Genomic DNA, 22,433 nt, shown 5'->3' with positions numbered 1-22,433 from the left:
CCCCCATCCTTTGTTATTAACTCACTAAACTGAAGTTCCGGAGGCAGGGGGTGAAAGACTAGAAGAGAAAACCCTTGGTCCACATTCAGTGAATCCCTCCCAGCTCCACCTGGGTCTGCAGGGCCATTGCCCCGAGGGAGGGCAGGTGCTGTTACCACTGCCACCCACCCTATGGGTGCCTGCCAGGGCAGGGAGTGCTTCACCTCCCCCCCGCGCTCTGTCAGTGGGAGCCCTGAGGGGGGAGGGGGGTTAGTAGGGAAGTCCATGAGTCTGTGACCTGGAGCCCTGGTCACATTCCCTTCCAGTCCAACACTGGCCGCTCTGTGGCCAACACTGGCCCTGGTGGCTGTAGGGGAAGTTACAGGCACCTTCTACTTCCTGGGAGGATTTTACACCACCGCACAGCCTGGCAGGGGTTGCATGGCTCAGTGCAGCGTGAGCCTAAAGCTCTTTGTCTCTAAGGGTACATCTACACTGCAGCTGGGCGGTGCAATTCCCACCATAAACAGACAGACACATGCTCAAGATAGATTTCAGAATGGTAGCTGTGTTAGTCTGTATCAGCAAAAAGAACAGGAGTACTTGTAGCACCTTAGAGACTAACAAATTTATTTGAGCATAAGCTTTTGTGGGCTAAAGCCCACTTCATCAGATGCATGCAGTGGATGTATGCATGCTTCCTACTGTATTTTCCACTGCATGCACCCGATGAAGTGGGGTTTAGCCCATGAAAGCTTATGGTCAAATACATTTGTTAGTCTCTAAGGTGCCACAAGTACTCCTCGTTCTTTCTGCTCAAGATAGTGCACTAAAAACAGCAATGTAGCATGGGCCGCGGCTCGAGCTAGCTGCCCAAGTACAAGCCAACCGTGATCCTGGCAGGTAACCTGAGCTGCTGCCTTGGCTACCAAAGCTACTTTGCTGTGCTCGTGTGCTAGTTCCAGCAGAGCCAGCACGTCTGTCTGTCCCACTGGGAAGCTCGCTCCCAGCTGCAGTGGAGACATATCCTTAGAGCGGTTTCAATGTTACAGATCGCAGGGGCACAGAGACGTGGTGACCCTGCTCAGAATTCATTCCTGACATTGCACCAATGCTGGAGGCAATGAGAGTGGGTCACACATGCAAAATCATCGGGGCCAGGGACTGATTTGCTCATTGGGAGATCCCCAGAGGTCCCTCACACAGGACGGGTGTGGTTGGGAGATGGAGCCATTTTTCCCCACAGCAATCAGTGGCCATTCATAGCACAGTCAATGGCCTTGCCTGCACTGGCTTGTTTTCCTTAATATGTCCCATTCTACGGGAGTATCTAAATGCCCCAAGCAAGAGGGGTGCCTGATTGTGCCGTACACACCAGTAGTGAGGGACCGTCCCTGCTCTCGAGAGTGTGTTGAAATCCAAGGCCTTGGCTACACTGGCGCTGTACAGCCCTGCAACTTGCTGCGCTCAGGGGTGTGAAAACGCCCCCCCCCCCGAGCGCAGCGAGTGCAGCGCTATAAAGCGCCAGTGTAATCAGCGCCGGAAGCGCTGCACGCTCGCACGCAGCGCTGCAAACTACTCCCCTCAGAGAGGTGGAGTACTTATAGTGCTGCGAGAGCGCTCTCGCAGCGCTAGTGGTGTGACTACACTTGCACTTCACAGCGCTGCCGCGGCAGCGCTGTGAATTGCCAAGTGTAGCCAAGGCCTTAATAAGACCAGACAGCTCCACAGGTGCCAGCCATGGTGTGAACGTGGTATGGAACAGTTGCTGGCACAGTGACATCTAACCCTGCTCAGAGCCAGGGCAGACGAGGATTGTGGGGGAAATCCCTTCCCTTCTGGTGTATGTAAGGCAGCAGTGAGGCTTGTTACATCCTCTGCACTGCCCCATGGTACTGTCCTGTCACTGCATCACACTCACTCGCCATCTGGTTTGTTATTTCTCCTGTTCCCCAGACCAAGCTACGATGATGGGGAAGGTTCCCTCGTTCTACCCCGGCTCCACAGTGAGCTCCGCTCTGCCCGGCTACGTCGCTCTCTGCCTCGCTCTACAGGTTCACAGGCTGGAGTCAGGTAGGAGCTCCAGTCTCCTCGCTGGGTTTGCTGCTGTTGCTGGTCATCACCGTACATCTCAAATCACTGTCTTGTCTTGTAAACCACGTCTGCTCAACCTGCCTACAACCAGTAATGTGGAGAAACCACAGGTCACAGCTGGGTCCCTAGTAACCATGTTTGTTACCTATATGCAATCTTGTCAGGCCTAGCTACACACACACTGCTGCTCTGACTGGTAGCTTCTAAGACATAGAACATGGTGAGCATCACTATGGGGCTCACAAACTATTTAAAGGGACACTACCCAATTCCTTTACACTACACAGATCAGACTCTTCAGCCCCAAAGAATCATGAATCCCCAACTCTCTGGTTATGAATTGAAAACACACAAGCCATTCGTACTGCATTGGGGACATCTGACTAAGGCTGAGAGGTAAACCTCATGTCTCAGTGAGGATGTGAGGATATTTGCTGTCTTCTTTATTCTGTGCCATTGGTGAAGGCCTTATAGCAGTGGTCCCCAACACGGTGCCCGGGGACACCATGGTGCCCGCCGGGGTATCTATGTGCACTCGCCTAGTCACACGGTGTGAAAAGTAGTGCCCAGCAGGCGCGGGGCTGCATCTTCTCTCCAGCTTCTCTCCGCGCTGCTCAGAATTGCCAACAAAAGAAAGGAAAAGGGGCTCGGACTGCCACCGCCCGATCTGCCAAAACGCAAAACAAAACAAAACAAACAAAAAAACCCGCCCAAACTGCCGAAGCAGAAAAAAAAAAACCCGCTTGGACTCTGCCGCCCAAAGAGTGGACAGAATGCTGCCCCTTAGCATGTGCCGCCCCAGGCATGTGCTTGTTCCGCTGGTGCCTGGAGCCGGCCCTGTATGTGAGTATTCTTCCACTGCACTGATACTGCTGTTTTCTCGTGCTTTGTGATTTATTATTTTTTTAACATTTTCCCCCAAAATGAGTGGTTCAAATAAAAGACAACGTACGTATTATTTCAACGCAGAGTGGGAAGAATCCTATTGTTTTATTGAAAACAAAGGGAAATGTGTTTGCTTATCGTGCGGTGATACTGTTGCAGTGCCGAAAAAACATCATGTCGAATGCCATTTCCAAACTAATCACGGCTCTTTTGACATTAGCCATCCACTTAAATCTGAGTTGAAAAAGGTTTGATTTGAGTTGATTAATTTTCTTTTATCTGCCCAACAATCTGTTTTCACTAGACAAGTGGTAAAGTCTAAAAGTGCTACTATTGCTTCCTTTAATATTGCTCATCTGCTCGCAAAGAAGAAAAAACCCTTTCAAGATGGTGAATTGTTGAAGGAAGCATTTTTGACTGGTGCTGATTGCCTGTTTCAAGGATTTCCTAACAAGCGTGAGATTTTGTCAGCAATACAAGACTTGCAGTTATCAGACAACACAGTTACGAGGAGGATACGTGCAATTTCAAGCGACATGCAAACTCAGCTAAAGGATGACTTGGAAATATGTGACTAGTTTTCACTGCAGTTCGATGAGTCGACAGATATATCGGATACAGCGCAGTTGGCAATTATGGTGAGGATGGTATTTAGTGACTTCACCATAAAAGAAGAGTTACTAAAAGTATTGCCTATGAAAGGGTGAACAAAGGGTGAGGACGTCTATAATTTATTCAAATCATACGCAACATCAATTAGTATGCCACTACACAAGCTGTCTGCGATCACCACTGATGGGGCACCAGCAATGATGGGCAGTGCCAATGGATTCATTGCACTCTGCAAGAAGAATGAATCCTTTCTGAACTTTATGTCTTATCATTGCATTATCCACCAAGAAGCTTTGTGCGTCAAAGTTCTTTTTTTTTCAACACGTCATGAACATCGTTATTAAAATAATTAACTCTATTCGAGCGAAACCTTTGCAACACCGACTTTTTAAGGCCCTGTTGGAAGATGTTGATGATAAGCAATCTGATCTTATCTTGCACACAGAAGTACGATGGCTGAGCAAAGGTAAAGTTCTTGCAAATTTTTTAAGCCTAATTGAAGAGATCAAAGAATTTCTGAAGTCCACAAATCAGAACTTCGAGCAACTAGAAGACTCCAGCTGGTTAATGGACTTGGCTTTTCTTGCCATCACTGACAAATTGAACAATTTAAATCTTGAGCTCCAGGAAAAAGACAAACATGTGGCTCAAATGATAGGCTCTGTAAAATCATTCAAAGCAAAACTGATCTTGTGGATGTCACATATGAAGATGAAGTCTCTCATACATTTCCCAAGTATGAAGAAAATGGTATGTGACAGTGATTTTAATCCATCACCATTTGTTATCCACATTCAAACACTTCTGAAACAATTTGAAAAGAGATTTCAACAGTTCACCATCATTGAGCCTGTAGTTGCCTTTCTTGTGAATCCTTTTACTTGCCAAATAGAGGTAACAGAAATGGCTACATCAATTGCGAGTCTCATTCAAGTAAGAACAAGACATGGAACTGGAGATTTTGGACCTTCAAAATGATATTGTTCTAAAATCCTGCGCAACAGATGAAAACTTTTGGAATCTGGTTGACCGAAAAATGTTTCCTGCCTTAAAAAATGTAGCATACAAAATAAAATCTTATTTCAGTTCCACTTATTTATGTGAAGTTCTATTTTCAACAATGAACGTCATAAAATCAAAATACAGATCTCGGCTTACAGATACCCATCTTGATGATTGCTTAGGAATGGGAATATCCTCTTACTCTCCCAGCTATGAAAAATTGGCTAAAGAAATGCAGTGTCAAAAATCACACTGACTTTATTAGAAAAACCACGTGAATTAATGATACTTATTTTCCATTAACTGCTAATGAGTGCGTATGATTAACTTGTGTTTAACTTTTTTCATATTTGTTTGTTTGTTTATTGAAATCCAGATACAAGTAACAATACAAAGAATATTTTTTAATTAACCATAACTGGCTATCTATGTTAAAGTAAGAATAATAAATATATTTGGGCCAGCAGTTCAACAATGTTTTATATATAGGACCGAAATATTACTAGCCTCAGTTTCTGCTACAGCTAGTCTAAATTTTTCCAAAAAACTGTCCAATCAAAAAATAATTTTACTTTTTTAAAAATAAATAAGATGAAAACTGTTTATGATATTTATTTTGTAAAAACTCCTTAATTTTTCTTACAGGTAGATAAAAAAGAGCAAATTCACATGCTAAGGTGAAAGAGTAATTGCCGAATAATTTAATTAATACCTTTTTTATCTTATGGATTCATATATTATGTAATATTAAATATGATGTTTTTCGTATTATTTAATGTACAAATTCAAAATAAGCCTTGAAAAATTATTGGCACCCGCCACACTCTTCTGAAAACATGAATGTGCTATTGGCCACAAAAAGGTTGGGGACCACTACCTTATAATGATCCACTCCACCCCCGGGGCTACCTGCACAGCTACTCTGGCATTTTGGTTCCCTCCTGCTGTGGTTTCCATCCTCCTAATTTAACCAACTCTCTGTGTCTCTCCTGATGCTGAGTCTCTGCCCCCTTTCTGTGCAGTTCCACAATGGCTGGTTCTCTGCCCCCTGCTCTTTTTTACCTGCCTCCTCCACTCTCTCTCTTATCTGACCTCTAACTTTGCCTGCATAGTGATGAGCTATTTTCATATCTTTACACCTTGCAGACCCTTACACCATCCCTACACTAGTTGCAGAGGCCCCTGCACTTCAGCATCATGAAAGGTCCTTGTGTAGCAGAGAACCAGACCCCCCAATATCCATTATACTCAAGGTGCCCATGAGAAGTCAGAGCCCTAGTCAGAGCCCTAGAAAATATGGACAGTGTATAACACTCACATGTGTACTCTGTGTGACAGATATTGCAACCACACGTGGTATTTTGGGGACTATCGAATTAATGTTATGAATGTTCTGTGTGTCTTTGTATCCCCTTTATAAATAGTATCTATACATGCTATATCAGCGGTTCTCAAACTGTGGGTCGGGACCCCAAAGTGAGTCAAGACCCTGTTTTAATGGGTCACCAGGGCTGGCATTAGACTTCCTGAGGGCCAAAGCCTGAGCCCCACCACTCAGGGCCAAATCCTGAGCCCCACCGCTCCGGTCCAAAGCCGAAGCTCGAGCCCCACTGCCTGGGGCTAAAGCCAAAGCCCAATGGCTTCAGCCCTGGGTGGTGGAGCTCAAGTTACAGGCCCCCCTGACTGGAGCTGAAGCCCTTGGGCTTTCGCTTTGTCCCCCGCCAAGCCAGGATGGTGGGGCTTGGGCTCAGAATTTGGTTCCCCCGTTCTGGGGTCATGTAGGAATTTTTGTTGTCAGAAGCAGGTTCTGGTGGAATGAAGTTTGAGAACCCCTGTGCTATACGTATCTTTGTGGGCTCAGAATTGTAAACCACTCCATGGGGGAAGGTTACCCCATCTCCTCCAGTATCTAAAAACCATCTGGGGTAATGACTTCTGGGACAGGTAACAGCTCCAGAGCAGTACCACCCCCAGGGAAAGTTGCTTAAACTAGTTCAGGACAGGTTCCAGAAGCCCAAGAGAACAAAGATTTTTGGATAAACCCTCGATTTAAACTGGTTGGAGGTCTGGGATCTTGGACTACAAACTGACGGGACTTCTTAGCCAAAAGAACAAACCCTTAGAAAAAGTTTTGAAAGACTTAGGACCCTACCAGTGAGTCCTATGTGCCAAATGAGAATCCTTTGGGATAAGTGTAATATGTTCAGACCTTTGATTGGTTTATGGTAACTTTTCTGTCAGGCTTTTATCCTTCAATGTTCTCTGCTTTGGAAGAGCCGTTTGGTTACTGGTAACCATTGGCACACACTGTTCATAGCCGTAGGAGTGAAAGCAAAGTTCAGGTGCTGGTCTTTGGTCAGGCATGCTGGGAAAACCAGTTAATTGAAGGGGGCTGCAAGCCTAAAACCCCAGTGTGGAGGGAGAGGGATGTGGGTTCCTGCCCAGGGAGAGGTGACAGCTGGAGGCCTGAGACCTAAGGGGACGTTCCTTGAGCAGACCACAGAGGGGGTCAGAGGTACAGTTACCCCAAGCCTGTGACTGTGTGTACTCATAGACATGTCTAGGGCACTGCCTGGGTATGTGGTGTTCACGTCTAACTCAGGGCATTCTCTTACTGTGTGTCTTACTGCTGATTAATGCCACTCCCAGTCCCTTGCCAATTTAACTTCAATTTTTCATTGTGCATTTCACAGCACATTTCACAGTGGCTGGACCTGACCATCCAGTCATTGCCTCCTTAGGTGGGGAGGCCATCCTGCCCTGCCACCTCTCCCCCAGGATGAGCGCTGAGAACATGGAGCTGAGATGGTTCCGATCCGAGTTCTCTGCAGTCGTGCACCTGTACCGTGATGGGCAGGATCAGTACGGAGAGCAGATGCTAGAATATCAAAGAAGAACTGAGCTCTTGAAAGACGACATCACCAATGGGAGTGTTTCCCTGAGAATACGCGATATCCGACCCTCTGACGATGGGCAGTACAAGTGTCGTTTTCAGTCCAGTATCTCTTATGAAGAAGCTTTTTTGGAACTGCAGGTGGCAGGTCAGTAACTTGTTCTGATACTTTGACGTCTTCAACAGCGTAATAAGTGGAGTCAGAGGGTTCATTCTGAGATGACACTTGATTTTTCTCGTTATGGTGGGACAGTAGCTCTGCTCTGGTTAAGGTTGATTCTAGTTTACTGGTTATGGCTATATTTTCTGAGGGTTATAAACTCCACACACATACTCAGATTCTCTTGAAAATTTCTGTGACTCATTGGACTCTGGGGTGGGGTTAGTGAGCTAAATTTGAGGTCATTAGAACAAGGGGTTAATGAGATACACAAACACCCCTGAAAAGTCAGATGACATTAACATGTTGTGGTTATTACAACTTTTTTGTGCACACCTGGTACCAAACAATAGCTGCTCATCCTCACATTGATGTCACCAGCTGGGATTGATTTTGGCTGGTGTCTGGCACCCACAGGGTAGCAGTGCTTGATCCAGTAGTCCTGTGCCTTGTCTAAGAGTGGGAGAGTTCAGGAATTCCCCCCCAGAATAGATGAAGGCAGGAGGCCTGATGCCTGAAGGTGCTACAAGACAGACCAGAAAGGGACAGGTATAGCTAGTTCTGTAACTGTGACATGAGGTTTAGGTCAGGTGCAGCAAACACCAGACTGCTGACCATCCCCGTGGCAATAAGACACCTCTGTGCACTTCTTCTGTCACAGCCTACAAACCTCAGCACTGAAATGAAGCAAACATCCCTCTCCTCATATCACAGTGACAGCTCTGCCAGCCTGCTCGAATGAATCCCTCCACCAATCACTACAGCGACTGTGAACACGGGGAAGGCAGTGGGAGTGCAGGCAGAGAGATTCTGGAAAACAAATCCAAGAAACACAATACAAGCAATGACACCTTCTCGTAGCCCATCCTCATGCATGTTTATTATGGCACCATCCTCACTGAACCGTTCCCAGAGCCTATTGCCAGCCCAGGAGGCAGAGTCAAGGTTGCATGGCGGGGGCTGAGATGGGGTCTGCTCTGCAGAGCAGCTCTGGCCAGGAACAGGTGCACACTGGAGCACAGCAGGGTAACTCCCTTCCAACCCAGGGCACAGGTGATGCATCAGGGAGCATGCGGGGTCACGTGCTCCCCCAGATTTGCTGCCTGGCTTGTACTGAGCATGCTTGTTAATACTGCTGAAGCTAGGTGCCCTCACTCTCTGTTGTCCGTCCGTCTCCCCCCCCCACACACACTGTCAGCAGGCACGAGTCGTCCCTGCCCCAGGAGCTCCTCTAAATCCTAAATCCTCTGGGGTAAACGCACACACACCGGAATAGTACAACAAATATAGGAAGAGGAAATATTTATTTACAGAGGGATGAAGGTAGAAAAACAACAGGGGGAATGTGTGTGTGTGTGGGGGGGGGGGAGATAAAACAGGCTGAGATCCAACACGAGGCCCCAGTGGTACCACAACATAAAAGGGTCGATGCCAAGCATTGCGTCTACTCAGAGTTCAGGAGTCCTGGGCAGAGTTCCAGCAGCAGGGGTGAGTCTTGGGTGCTCCTGGTCGTCTTTAGCACTAGTGAACTTTCCCCAACAAACCCCTCTGGTGCCCTATTCTGATGCTCTCTGCAAAGCCACACAGAGCGACAACCTCCCCACTTACCTGGCTACAGCCTCCCTCTTTATTCCCAATGAAAGGTCACAAGCCCCAGTACTCACGGCCCCATACAGCTCTGGGTGACAGGGATACTGGGTCCAGCTCTGGTTTGTCCTTCTCAGGTGACTCCTTCCTGTCACAATACTCCTCCTGGCTCCTGTCCTGAGGTGTCCCCAGTCAGCTGCTCTGTCCCTCCTGGGCTTCAGACAAGTTCTCAGCTGCTTCTCTTGTTGGGAGCTACAGACACACATGCCCTGTCACTCTCCCTCTCTCCACCCTCCTCCCCATAGGCGCCAACTCCATGGGTGCTCCAGGGCTTGAGCACCCATGGAAAAAAATTAGCAGGTGCTTAGCACCCACTGTCAGCCATCTACCCCTTCCCCCCCAGTGCCTCCCGTCCACCGGTGGCCCTGCCGATCAATTCCTCCCCCTCCCTCGCAGTGCCTACCACCCACTGCAATCAGCTGTTCCACGGCATGCAGGAGGTGCCGGGAGGGAGTGGGGAGAAGTGAGGGCTGGGTGTGCTCAGGGGAGGGGGTGGAACTGGGCAGGAGAAGGTGGGGAAGAGACAGGGTGGGGGCAGGAAGAAGTGGGGCAGGGGTGAGGCAGAGCGGGAGGTTGAGCAGCCCGCCCTCCCCCCCGGGCCTGGGGGAAGCTGGTACCTATGCTCCTCCCCCTGTAACACCCAGCACTTCCTCTGCCCCAGGACAGGTTTTAAAGGGACCGTGCTCTCTAAACCCCAAGGGGGTTACAAATATGTTAGCTTTGTAAGTGAAAGTAGTGGAAGAGTTTAGCCTCCCTGCTCATCAGTTAAGCAGTGCTCAGCTCCTTCCAATGGTTCTTCTTATTCAACCCTTTGTCCCTGCTGCACAGCGTGTGGTGAGAGGCATTGTTTGTGTTCATGAAAGGGAGAACCAGTCCCTTGTTCCTGCTCAGGAAAGTGCAGGATTATGGAGCAGTTCATCCACCATCACTAGAGAAAATGAAGTCTATGCACATAAGCTAGAACAGCACTAAATGAGAGGCAGGGTTTCCTAGCGGATAGCACAGTGGACTGTTGCCTGGTCTCCATTACAGAGTTGGGTCGATGTAAGACAGCTTACGTCAACCTAATTATGTCAGTGTGCACACACAGTCTTGCTCCTGCGGATGGAAGTGCTGTAGTACAGCTCCAGAGAGCTGTAGGGTATAGTTAGGCCAATGCAGTGTCCATGCAGAAAGTGGGGTTGGCTGTCTTGTCAGTTTCATGCTGGAGCCGTGAAATTGATAAGAAAGTCTGGCTCCCAGCTCCAGCGGAGAGTCCAGGAGACACCCAGGCTCCGGGTGTGGGGCTCCTGGCGGGGAGCTGGGAGCTTCAGTGCTGTCAGGCTCCGAGCAGGCATTAGGAGCCCGTAGCCCAGGCCTAATTTGATGGTGTCCAATTTGCAAATTAATTCCGGTTCTGCAGTTTCTTGTTGAAGTCTGTTTTAGCTAAAGTGGAGCAAGTGTGTGCATAGAACAGCCCTGACATTAACCTTAACTTTACTTGCTGTATATTAAATGGGAATCTGACCAGATTAACTGACCAGCCGCACTCGTGGACTCACATTTGATTATTAATTTAATAGGAAATGGCTTTTGATAACAGTGTAATGAAGCTGTTTGCTCATTACTGGGCACTGTAGGATTATCACAAGTTCATTTATTTCTTCTGTAGGTTTGGGCTCTGCTCCTGCCATCTCTGTGGAGGGACATCAGGACAGAGGGATCCGGGTTGTGTGTCGATCATCTGGATGGTACCCAGAGCCCGAGGTGCTGTGGAGAGATCTCCAGGGGCAGCTCTTACTGTCAGACTCTGAAAAAATATCCCCAGAGGCCAATGGCCTGTTTCAAACAGAGATTGCCATTGTTCTAACAGAAGAGTCCAACCAGAAAGTGTCCTGCTGTGTCAGGAACCTCCTTCTCAACCAGGAGAGAGAGTCAGCAATTTCCATAGCAGGTCAGTGCCCGTCCGTGCTGCACATGGATAGACTGAGACGCTGCAGACATGGGCAGAGAGTATTTGTCATTGTGTCTCCTGTTGATTGACGTGAACGTTCAAGGTGCTGAGCACTTCTTGGAAAGTCTTGAGCAACCTCAGTTCTCTTTGGATATGTCTACACTGCAATTCAAAACCTGCGGCTGGCCCGTGCCAGCTGACTCAGGCTAAAGTACTGTTAAACTGTGGTGTAGACATTTGGGCTTGGGCTGGAGACCAGGCTCTAGGTCCTTGTGAGGTGAGAAGGTCCCAGAGCTTGAGCTTCAGCCTGAGCCGGAAAGTCTCCACTGCAATTAAACAGGCCCTTAGCCCAAGCCCAGTGAGGCTGTGTCAGTTGGCACGGGCCAGCTGCAGGTACTAATTACAGTGTAGACGTACCCGTCGACTCCAGTAGGAGTGGAGGGTGTTTAGCACCTTGCAGGCTGGGATGCCATTGGCCAGATTTTCATTACAGCTCAGTACCCAGCAATCTTCATCCTTCTCAGTAGATCTGGGGGAGAGAACGCTCCTTTGTTGTGGTGGTATAGTGAGGACTGTGTTGGAATTGCAAGCTATCGCTTTAAGAGTGGGGGGTTTCCAGGTCCTGTTTGCAGGCTAGAGGGCTCTGTAGGAAAGCATGTGAGCAGAATCAGGGCTTGTCTACAGGGACAGTTAGTTCACGGCGAGCTGGGGTGTAAATCTGCCTCTCACTAGCTTGCTGCTCACTAACTGTCTGTGTGGACCCTGCTACATGCACTAACAATTCCGTAGTGCGCTTCGATCTACCCCGCTTTGAAATGGGAACAGATCAATGTGCACAAGGGAACTTTTAGTGCATGGCTGCAGAGTACACACTGCCAATTAGTGGGCAGCAGGCTAGTGCAAGGTGGATTTACACCCCAGCCTGCCACAAACTCACTGTTCCTATATAGACAAGGCAACGTAAAGCAAGGTGGTGTGATTTGTGCCCACTGCCTTAGGGAGCAGCCCTTCCCCCCAGCCTGTTGTGGGTTCTTGTGTGTTAAGGTTCTGGATTCTAAGACATAAAGTCGTGTTATGCTGCAACCTTCCATCAAGACTATTTATGTTTGTGTCTAACTTCTGTGTGTGTGCTGTGACCATCACAGTTCTCAGTGCGGTGCGGGGAGGGAATTCTCCTTTCTTTTCAGTGAGAGTTGCTGGGTGCTGAGTATTTATGAAAATCAGGCTAATGAAGTCGTTTTTCCTGACTAGCACAAGAGAGCCTTGGATATGGTCTGAGCATCGCTGCTCAGATTACATCTGAAACTACCACATCAGTGTAACAGCTGCACTCTGGGCCCTGTCCTGCACTTCAGACTCTGGCAAAGCTCCCTTTATATGGTTTTATAAAATATGATAATAAGTGAATATAACGTAACTGGGATATGCTTCATGCAAAAGGTCTCTTGTAAGGTATCATTACAAAGCTTATAATCTACTGAGTGTGATCATCCTATTTGTAGAAATGTGCCACTCTTGTATCTGAAACTAGAAATATAAAATGTAACTCTGAGGGCCTATTGTAATTATGTAAAGTGTGGGCCATTAATGGTGGTTTGGAATCTTGATGACTCCCATTAACCAGGACCATTGTCTGCAGATGGCTGTGTTTTACCTGTTAGTCTTCCTGTATATGTGTGTGCTGGCAAGTGGGCAATGAAGTCTTGCAGTGACATGTGATCATGTCACCTGAACTGGAATCCATCCTTAACCTGGAGCTTTTCCAGGGAGGGGGGGTGGAAACCCAGAGGGACAAAGGGTTCCTGCCTTATGCAAAAGATATATAAAGGGGTGGAACAGAACAAAGAAGGAGGAGAGGAGCCATCGTGAAGAATCCCCTAGCTATCACCTGAGCTGGAACAAGAGCTGTACCAGGGGAAAGAATTGTGCCCAGGCCTGTAAGGTGTCCAGTCTGAGAAAAACAACTTACTGAAGCATCTCTGAGGGTGAGATTATCTGTGTTCAGTTTGATTAGACATAGATTTGCGCATTTTATTTTATTTTGCTTGGTGACTTACTTTGTTCTGTCTGTTACTACTTGGGACCACTTAAATCTTACTCTCTGTATTTAATAAAATCACTTTTTACTTAATAATTAACTCAGAGTATGTATTAATACCTGGGGGAGCAAACAACTGTGCATATCTCTCTAACAGTGTTACAGAGGGCGAACAATTTGTGAGTTTACCCTGTATAAGCTTTATACATTTATTTGGGTTTAGACCCCATTGGGAGTTGGGCATCTGAGTTCTAAAGACAAGCACACTTCTGTGAGCTGTTTTCAGGTAAACTTGCAGCTTTGGGGCAAGTAGTTCAGACCCTGGGTCTGTGCTGGAGCAGACGAGAGTGCCTGGCTCAGCAAGACAGGGTGCTGGAGTCCTGAGCTGGCAGGGAAAACAAGAATAGAAGTAGTTTTGGTACGTTAGGTGGCAGATCCCAAGGGGGTTTCTGTAATCCAACCCGTCACAATGGTCTGAGCATCGCTCAGATTACATCTGAAACTACCACATCAGTGTAACAGCTGCACTGTGGGCCCTGTCCTGCACTTCAGACTCTGGCAAAGCTCCCTTTGCCTTAAAGGAGAGTATTGCCCAAGTCAGAACTGAGGATCAGGCTGTAACTTGTAATCAATTGCACAAAAGTCCATCAACACAGAGCTCCACAGCTAGGGTAACCCCGTTCGCCCTGTGAATGTATGTTGTGGTTTTTCATTTCACAGTCACACAGTGAGCCTGATCCTTCCTTCCCTGCATAACTAAGTCGACGGGAGCTTTGGGAGTGCTGGCAATAAAGGATCAGGGCCAAAATATTTAGAAGCAAAATCTTACCTAAGAGCAGCTTAATAATACATAAAATATGAAGTTTTTCTAAAAATTATCAAATAACTTTGTTAATACTGAATTACTATTTTATCCATATAATAATAATAAGATGGTTGTGTTTGTAAAGCACTATTCATCTCAGATCTCAAAGTTCTGCACTGCTGACTAGTTTATGGTATGCCCAGTATTACTTGATCCGTATATTCATGGCATACACATGGAGCGTTAGAAACAAAATATAAATACTCATCCTGAAAGGTTGCAATGTAACTCTGCTTTATTTCTAAGAATCCGGAACTCTGACACGTAGCAGCCAAATACAGAGAGAGACAAAGCAGGCTGCTCCCTAAGGCAGATCTTTGCCTTCCATGCTGCAGGCTGGCTCTTTGAAGACTGATTGCCAACGCCTCAGATTACATGTTCCCTACAGAGACCCCTAGCCTGCAAACAGCACCAGGAAACCCTCAGGATTTAAAGTGGCAGCTTGTCATTGTTATATAATTTTTAATACACCACAGTAATCACGTAACAAGAGCGCTCTAGTCATCCATTGCTCTAGGTGCAGGGAGCAGGAATCTGGAGGACTTTTTACTTTGAATTTCCAAACTCAAATTTTGTTTTTATTAAAATCCTTCATTAACATATTTTGGGCCAGACTCTCTCAAGTAGCTGAGCCATTCTGAGCTCAGGCAAACTGAGGGTGTCAGGAAACTGGGCACAACTCTCTGATTCTGAGGGTCAGTCTGCACCGACCATGGCTTTGGGATCAATTAGACAAGCCCAGGGAATGCTTGACCTTATGTCAATGGGGGATAGGTATAGCATAGCAGAGCTCCACCGTACCCCCTCTCTACCCCCAACACACCCTTTCCCATTAATTAACCATCTTCACTATATGCAGAAACAAAATCTTGTCTAAGAGCATCTTAATTTTTAGAAAAAAGTTCAGATTGTATGTATTATCTACCAAATAACTTGGTTAATACAGAATGAATATTTCATCACTATAATAATAAGGATGTTGCATTTGTCAAGCAGTATTCACTTGAGATCTCAAAGTGCTGCACTGCTAATTTTCCTCAGTATTACGTGATTGTTATGTTCACAGCATACATGCAGAAAATTAGAAACAAACCGTAAATACTCTTCCTGTAAGGCTGCAATGTAACACTGCTTTATTTCTGAGAATCCAGAACTCTAACACACAACAGCTAAATACAGAGAGAGACAAAGTAGGCTGCTCCCTAAAGCAAAAAGGCAGAACTCTACCCACTTTCCTTTAGGCTGTCTCTTTGAAAGCTGAATGCATAAGACTGACATTGGCTGCACCCTACAGAGACCCCTAGCCTGCAAGCAGGACAAGAGAATCCCTCAAGATTTAAAGTGACAGCTGGTGATTTTTATAGTTTTCAATACACCACACTAATCACTTAGGAAGTACCCTGAGGTCAGTCATTGCTCCAGGACCCAGAGAAGAGGACTCTGGAAGAACTATTAACTTTGACTTGCCAGGCTCAAGTTTTGATTTAATTAAAATCCTTCATTAAAATATTTTGAGTCAGATCCTTGAGCCCCAGTGAGCCAGGAGAGTCGGGGAGTGTCAGAAAACTGGTTACAATTCTCTAATTTTGAATGTCAGTCTTCACTGGCTGCAGCCCTGGGATAAGTCAGAGAGACTAGGGACTGCTTGAATTTATGCCAGTGGGAAATAGGTGTTCTGATGGATTGGACCCCTTGGGAAGCCACCTGATGTGCTGAGATAAAACTGAGTCTACCTGATCTGCTAGCACAGGCCCCCTTTAAACTGTCTTGCTGAGCCGGGCTTTTAAAACCTCCTCCAACACACACACAGGCTGGGCCACACCCAGCTGCAGATCAGCTCTGGGATGACTCAATTTAAGGGACTTGCTCCAGTACTCAGATGTCCACCTCCCTTGGAGTGCAAACCCAAAGATATATTATGAAATTCGTCCCCTCCCTCAATGTGGAAAGAGGTGTGCACACTTCTTGCCACCACCCCCAGTTACAAATTACAGAAACTGTGTTTAATAATAAACAAAACAAATGTTATTAACTATAAAAGGCAGATTTTATGTGGTAAAAAGGGTAACAAACAGAACAAAGCAGATTACTAATCAAATGAAATCAAACACTCAAACTAATCTTAATACACTAAAGAAACTGGTTACCTGTAAGTTCTCACCCTAAATGTGGTTCTAATAATCTTCTTCACAGACCAGACGCCCTTCCAGCCTGGGTCCAGTTTTTTCCCCCTGTACAGTCTTAGTTCTTTCCAGCAGTCATCACAGGGGAGAACTGAGGACCTGGATTACCTCACTCCCCACCCTTAAATAGGATTTGCATAAGGTGGGAGTCCTTTGTTTCCTAGTTTGACACCTCGCCCCAGCTTCTCATGGAAAAGTGAAGAATTCAAGCTGGATTCCAGTATCAGGTGACATGCTCAGATGCCTCTGTAGGGCCCCTGTAGCCATTCTTCACAGGCTGACCCACAGGTTCATGGCAAGACTAAGCTCTTTTACAGTCCATTGTCTCTTGCTGATGGGCCATCAGTATTGTCGGGCTTTTCCATTGTTGTACCTGTAGTGTTGGCAGTGGGCGTCACCCAAAGTAGCATAGTCGAAATACAGATACATAGTTAATATTCCTAACTTCAGATATAGAAATGATACAGGCACACAAATTGGATAGTCATATTCAGTAAATCAGAACCTTTCCAATGATATCTCACATGAGCCATCTTGCATACAGTATATCTCAGTTATGTCATATTCATTAGCATATTTTCATAAATAATATGGAATGACACATCACAGGTGTAGCATAGTAGAGCTGCACCCTACCCCCTCCTTACCCACAACAGCCCCCATTCCATTAATTAACCATGTTCAGTAACCAGGCTAAAGCTTGGACTTTCATTAGCTGAATAATAAAGCACAAAGGAGCCACATCTCACCGTGAGATTCTTTTAACTAGTCACAGAGTCACCACTGTCGCAGGGTCCTGCCTTCATTCTGCACGTGTTTGTACCCAAGTCAATGGCACTTTCTCTTGCAGAGCTGTTTTTCCCACGAGTCAATCGCTGGCGGGTGGCTCTGGGGGTGATCCTGGCTGTCCTGGCTGTTCTCATTCCCCTGGCCAGTTACTGCGTCTGGAGGCAACACAGAGCAAAAGGTGAAGTAACAAGAGGAAGGAATTTGATGTGTGTGATAGAGAGACATTTAAAATCAAAACCAAAGGTAGAGAGACTGGGATTAAGGGGATTTGATTCAGTGTTCCTCAGGAGAGTGTCAGGCAATGGGAGTCAGGCTGAGGGTGAAGGGGGAGCTGAATGAATTATGGCTTCATATTTGAACTGAGAAATGTCAAGTGGGTTCCCCCCTTCAGATCTCATGCAGAGTTCCCAATAGAATGTGATCCTGAATTGTTGCAAGGTGATCAGCCTGGCTCAGTTTGAAAGACCCAGGTGAGGCTCGGTGAGCTGGGCTTGGAGCTCCGACATACGTAACTGGGCTCCTTGAAGGAAAACCAGGATGCAAAGTGTTTGTGTGTTGGGGGGGGGGGTACTTAGGGCCCAGTTCTGCCCTTCAGTTCTGCATGAACTCCCCCTCCCCACACAGCATCTAGGTAAGTAGGAGCTGCAGATGTGCAAAGTAGTGGCTGTGCAAATGGAAAGGTTAGCAGTTACTTTTCTACTCTAAGATTTGCTCAGCCTGTGTTCCTGTTACAGGAACAGAGCAATGAACTCTCTACTGTAGTACAAGTGCTCAGCTGTAGTTTTTTTTTTCCTTTTGGTCACAAAAGGCAGAAATTGTCCTTCAGTGATCTCTGCGTTTATAGGGAGCTGGGTTTTCATAGCTGCCTAGGGGGTCTGAATGCCCAATTTTTATTTACAGTAATGGGCACCGAATGTGCAAACGCCCAAGGCAGCTGTGAAAGTCCCACCCAGAGGGTTTTCTCACCTGAAGTGCTGTGAACTGTATGTAGAGATGTACCAGTGTCAGAAGAATTGGGAAGGGGAAATGTCTGTTACAATGATTTCCCAGAGGGGACAGAAGCAGGTAATTCAGAGAAGCAGAGAGGAGCTGTGCTGTTTACTTGTGCTTTGTACTTGTGAAAGTTGGAACTGGATGTTGCACCTTTAGAACTGTCACCTACACACTCTGTCAGCACCAGGTGTGATCTGGTTTAGTTCACGGCTTTATGTGGGCTGAGTCCACAGTATTGCTGTCAAGGCTGATTCCCCACTCTGGCACTTTGAGTGCAGAAGGTGGGGGCCCGTAAGGATTCTAAAAATTAATACTGGCCACTCCAGGCTTGTATTAAACTCCCAAGGTTAGATGCTGCAACCACCCAAATGCAAAACCACTTGGAACCCAGGAAGGTGCACGTGGGAATTCCTTCCTGTGGGGTACCCTCAAGCCCTTTCACTTCCCCCATCACCAGGGAAGAGCTGAGAAAGGAAAATAAAGAAATCAACAGTTGCCACCAGCTAACGAAAAAGTCATGTGCACAAACCTCTTAAGACACAAAAATCCAAATCCTGTTCTTAAAAAAGGTAATTTTTATTAAAAACAAAAAGAAAGAAAATACATCTGAAAACTCAGGGTATTGCTAGATTTTAAAAGAGCAATTCCAAAAATTAAGCACCAAAAATAGTTTTCTGGGTGTTCAGCTTAAAGATTACAAGCAACAAAAGCATCTGGGGTTAGCACAGAGGAATCCACAAGCCATAAGAAATAAACAAAATAAACTTAATTGTGTCTTCCTACACATTTTCTGATCTACTTACATATCTGGGTTCCAAATAAGCAATTCTAGGTATCATTTTGATAATTTTCATACCTGGCCTTCAGCTTCTCACAGCATAACTGTTGCCCTGTTCCCCTCTTTTCCGGAGAACAACAACAGATAGACAAAGAGAAGTTTTTTTCCCAATTTTAAAAAGTTCTAGCCTTCCCATTGGCTCTTTTGATCAGGTGGCCACACACTTCCCTTTACCTATGCGTGCAGTCAAACTTTTTAACCCTTTACAGGTAAAGCAAGTAGAGAACAGCTACCATGAGGGAGTCTATAGCTAACTGGCTGGCTGGGTATCCACAAAAGGGACCAACCCCCCTCCCCCCCCCGCCCATTTATCACAATTGCCAACCCCAAATGTTCAAAAATCATGAATCAGGCTCACCAACAATCAGGAGATTGGCTTTAAAATCATGGGATGATGTAAAAATAATAGATCTGGTGTTCTTTTTATTTGCCTTCTGGTTTTTGAGCCTTTAGGGTGCACTGGAGTCACATTTTGAACCTTTCTCCACAGCCACAAAGGCTAGAAACATACTCTCTTTTTAAGAAGGGAGGCTGAAATCATCACATCTCCACTTGACTCCAGGAGCTGGGGGTTTAAGGAAAACAATAATTATCATGAGACTCATGACAAAATCATGAGAGTTGGCAGCACTGATTAGGTGACAGGGATTAACTCATTTTGAGCCGTATGGAATGGAAATCTATCAACCTCATGAAGCTGGAGATTTCCATTACTTGCATCTGAAGAAGTGAGGTTCTTACCCACGAAAGCTTATGCTCCCAGTACTTCTGTTAGTCGCAAAGGTGCCACAGGACCCTCTGTTTCATTTTGAGTGGTGTATAGAATTTGTCTATATGCCCAGAGAGAATTCTGTTGGGCTCATTTCCAAACACTAAACCATCAGAACAATTAACTGTCACTGTCTTGTTCCCTGGGCCTTTCAGAGAATTCTCCGCAGCAGCTGCACTGGTGAGCTGTGGCTGGGATGCTGTAATAACACAAACACACTCAGGATTTTCACGGCTGGTCTGATACGCTGCTCACACTGGGCACAAGATGCTCTCGCTCAGGCTGTGCTCAGCAGTGACTGGCAGACATGACGCGACCTCCATTTCCAGCAGTGTTGGTGCCCAGGGCTGACACCAAATGGACGAGCTCCACATGGGAAAGAGCTGAACTTAGAGGCGATGCCTGTAGGGGCCCATCCACACCCCCCTCCCTGGCTCACGCTGACCTGAGCACCCAGCTAAAGAAAGGCCTCTCCACCCCATTCTTAGCTGGGGCATCTCCCACTGACCCTGGCCTTACAGAGATCTGTTCCCATGTCTCATTAGGACCAGGAGGCAGGCACCATCCCCAAGATTAGAAGTTGGCCTGGGATGGGAGTGCAGGGACCTCCACAGACAGACCTATCTGTGTCTCTCCCTTTGTTCCTCTATTTCATGACTACAGAAGAGCTGCATTAAACAACAATAGGAATTTCACCATAAACATGATGGAATGAAATCTCACCTCTCCCCCTTTTCTCCCTCTAGAGACGCTGCGATCTGAACTGGAGAGCGAGAAAGGTCAGTGTCTGGGCCCAGTTACATTCACTGATGTAAGGGTTATTCCCATAAATATGACAGCGGAATATCACCTCTTCCCCTTTTCTCCCCATAGAGATGCTGCGATCTGATCTGGAGAGCGAGAAAGGTCAGTGTCTGGGGCCAATGGGGTAGGTTAAAGGAAAGGTTATACGAGAATGTTACCCAAAAATGTTGCAGGTGTAAAGATCGTCACAGTTGGAGATTCCCCCCTCAGCCCTGGGGACCCGGCTGTGCCTGGAGGGCCCATAGGACGTGATGGCTCAGGCTGCATCTACAGAGCTGCGTGGGATGCAGCGCCTCTGGTGGGCACACGCCCGAGCAATGGGGGCGGTGCTGAGTGGGAAATCAGCAGAGCCCCTCCCTTCAGCAGGCGATGTGGGGGAAGGTATTTGCACAGAGACAATTCCAATGGGGAGGGAGGAAAGGGGGAGAGTAAATGTGTGTGCTGGAGAAAGTGCAAAACACCCGTGGGATGGAACAATTACAAATAACGTGCTGATGTTTGAAGGGGTGATGGGGAATGTCTCAGTATCGGCACCAGAGCCCAAGCAGTGAGCTCAGGGCTGCTTGCGCTGACATAGACGGGCTCTGAAGGGGAAGGGGCCATTTGTCCTAAAACCCCTTGGAAATTACAGACACAGCACCCTGAGCCCAGGCCTGAGTAGCCCTAGCCCGGCCAGGCCAGAGTCATTGCTGGGGACTGTGAGACTTGTCCAGTATTTAATACAATTCCTCACATGTGATCCCCCCATGTTCTAGCCTTTCCACGGCCATGTAATGAGGGCAGGGGCAGGATTTCACCCTCAGTGACCGTGTGTGTGTGTGTGTGTTCTGGTATCCAGGACCATGAGGCATTTCGTACTTGAGGGAAGGGAGGGAGAATGTATCTCTTCTCTCTCCCCTCCCTGTTTTAGCAGGCACAGAGGTCACACTGTATTTGGATTCAGGGAGGGGACTGAATTCACTGTTCCTCACCCCAGCGGCCTTTGATGACAGGTATCTGCCCCTCTGCCATTGCCGCACTGCCGCCCTCCCCAGTACCTGTCCTCATCCAGCTGTGAGGGAGAAGCACACAAGCTGGATGTTTCTGCTAAAATAATCAGCAGTGAGAAAATTGCAAATGGTGACAATTAAATTGTCATCGATCAGGCCTTAGTGTCACCATCCCAACCCCATTGTGCTGCAGACTCAGGCAGATCTCAGTGGGCTGGAGCACTGCTTACACCCAGGTCACTTGCTCAATTATACCTTCATACCCATCAAAGCTGGGCACATTTTAATAAATGGAGGGTGAGATTTTCAACCCCTTTACGGTCAGTAAAAAGACCAGAGCAGCATAAAAGGGCTCCAGAAGGCCTGGATCCAGCTGGGGGAGGATTCCTCCAGTGCAGGCAGTGCAGAGAACAGCTGCAGGCTGCCCCCTGAGAACCCACTCACAAGCCCTATTGAAGGGGTGTGTGGGAGATCAGCCTGGGAACAAGAGGTGGGTGTCAGGAGAGGGGCCCAGGGCACAGTGCTGCAGAGATCCTGTGCCGTGCTGCTGCCCTTCATCCAGGGAAAGGCTGCCATAACTAAAGGCACAAGTTAACCAGAAAAACTCACTCCCATTACAGAATAACAGCGCTGACATGCGTGTTATACCGGTGTAACAAGAGCAGTTTAAATTCCCACCTTACCTTACACTGGTGTAACCTTCCCATGCAGACAAGCCCTGAGTTACAGCGGAGGCTGCTTTGGCACCCAGAGCACCCAGGATCTGGGGGATGCAATGTGGGCTTAGCCCTCCTGTGCCCTTGGGCTCCGGGTTCTGAGCACAGAATCTCACCCTGAGAGATCACGGAGCACAATTATGTGGCAATTCTGAAAGTAGAGGGTTGCTTACTTCATTGCTTACATAGGCCCAGGGCTGCATCCAGCTGGGCTCACCCCAGCCCCCCAGCTGTCAAATGGGTC

General features: G+C 47.1%; 1 protein-coding gene and 2 long non-coding RNA genes across 8 annotated transcripts in view; 1 reads left to right on the top strand and 2 right to left on the bottom strand.

Moving 5' to 3' along the window:
- The window catches only part of LOC101951870 (butyrophilin subfamily 1 member A1-like), a 207,180-nt gene that overhangs the window by 102,918 nt on the left and 81,829 nt on the right, over positions 1–22,433 (top strand). For all 6 annotated transcript variants that reach the window (XM_065564942.1, XM_065564941.1, XM_065564943.1 and 3 more), the window contains 6 exons: positions 1,936–2,052; positions 7,266–7,613; positions 10,924–11,205; positions 17,142–17,258; positions 20,427–20,459; positions 20,554–20,586. In XM_065564942.1, the coding sequence (XP_065421014.1) occupies positions 1,936–2,052; positions 7,266–7,613; positions 10,924–11,205; positions 17,142–17,258; positions 20,427–20,459; positions 20,554–20,586 (930 nt within the window). The remainder of the gene's footprint in view (positions 1–1,935; positions 2,053–7,265; positions 7,614–10,923; positions 11,206–17,141; positions 17,259–20,426; positions 20,460–20,553; positions 20,587–22,433) is intronic.
- The window catches only part of LOC135975049 (uncharacterized), a 234,349-nt gene that overhangs the window by 136,144 nt on the left and 75,772 nt on the right, over positions 1–22,433 (bottom strand). The window lies entirely within an intron of this gene.
- Positions 17,040–20,611, bottom strand: LOC135975043 (uncharacterized). Its single transcript, XR_010592099.1, has 3 exons — positions 20,404–20,611; positions 19,270–19,476; positions 17,040–17,235 (listed from the first exon to the last, which is right to left on the bottom strand). It is a non-coding gene; the product is annotated as an uncharacterized LOC135975043 (long non-coding RNA).

The sequence above is a fragment of the Chrysemys picta genome, chromosome 12 (genome assembly GCF_011386835.1).
Source record: "Chrysemys picta bellii isolate R12L10 chromosome 12, ASM1138683v2, whole genome shotgun sequence".
Classification (NCBI taxonomy): Eukaryota; Metazoa; Chordata; order Testudines; family Emydidae; genus Chrysemys; species Chrysemys picta.
Note: the sequence above shows the minus strand (reverse complement) of the source record. Positions and strands in the feature narration are given on the sequence as shown.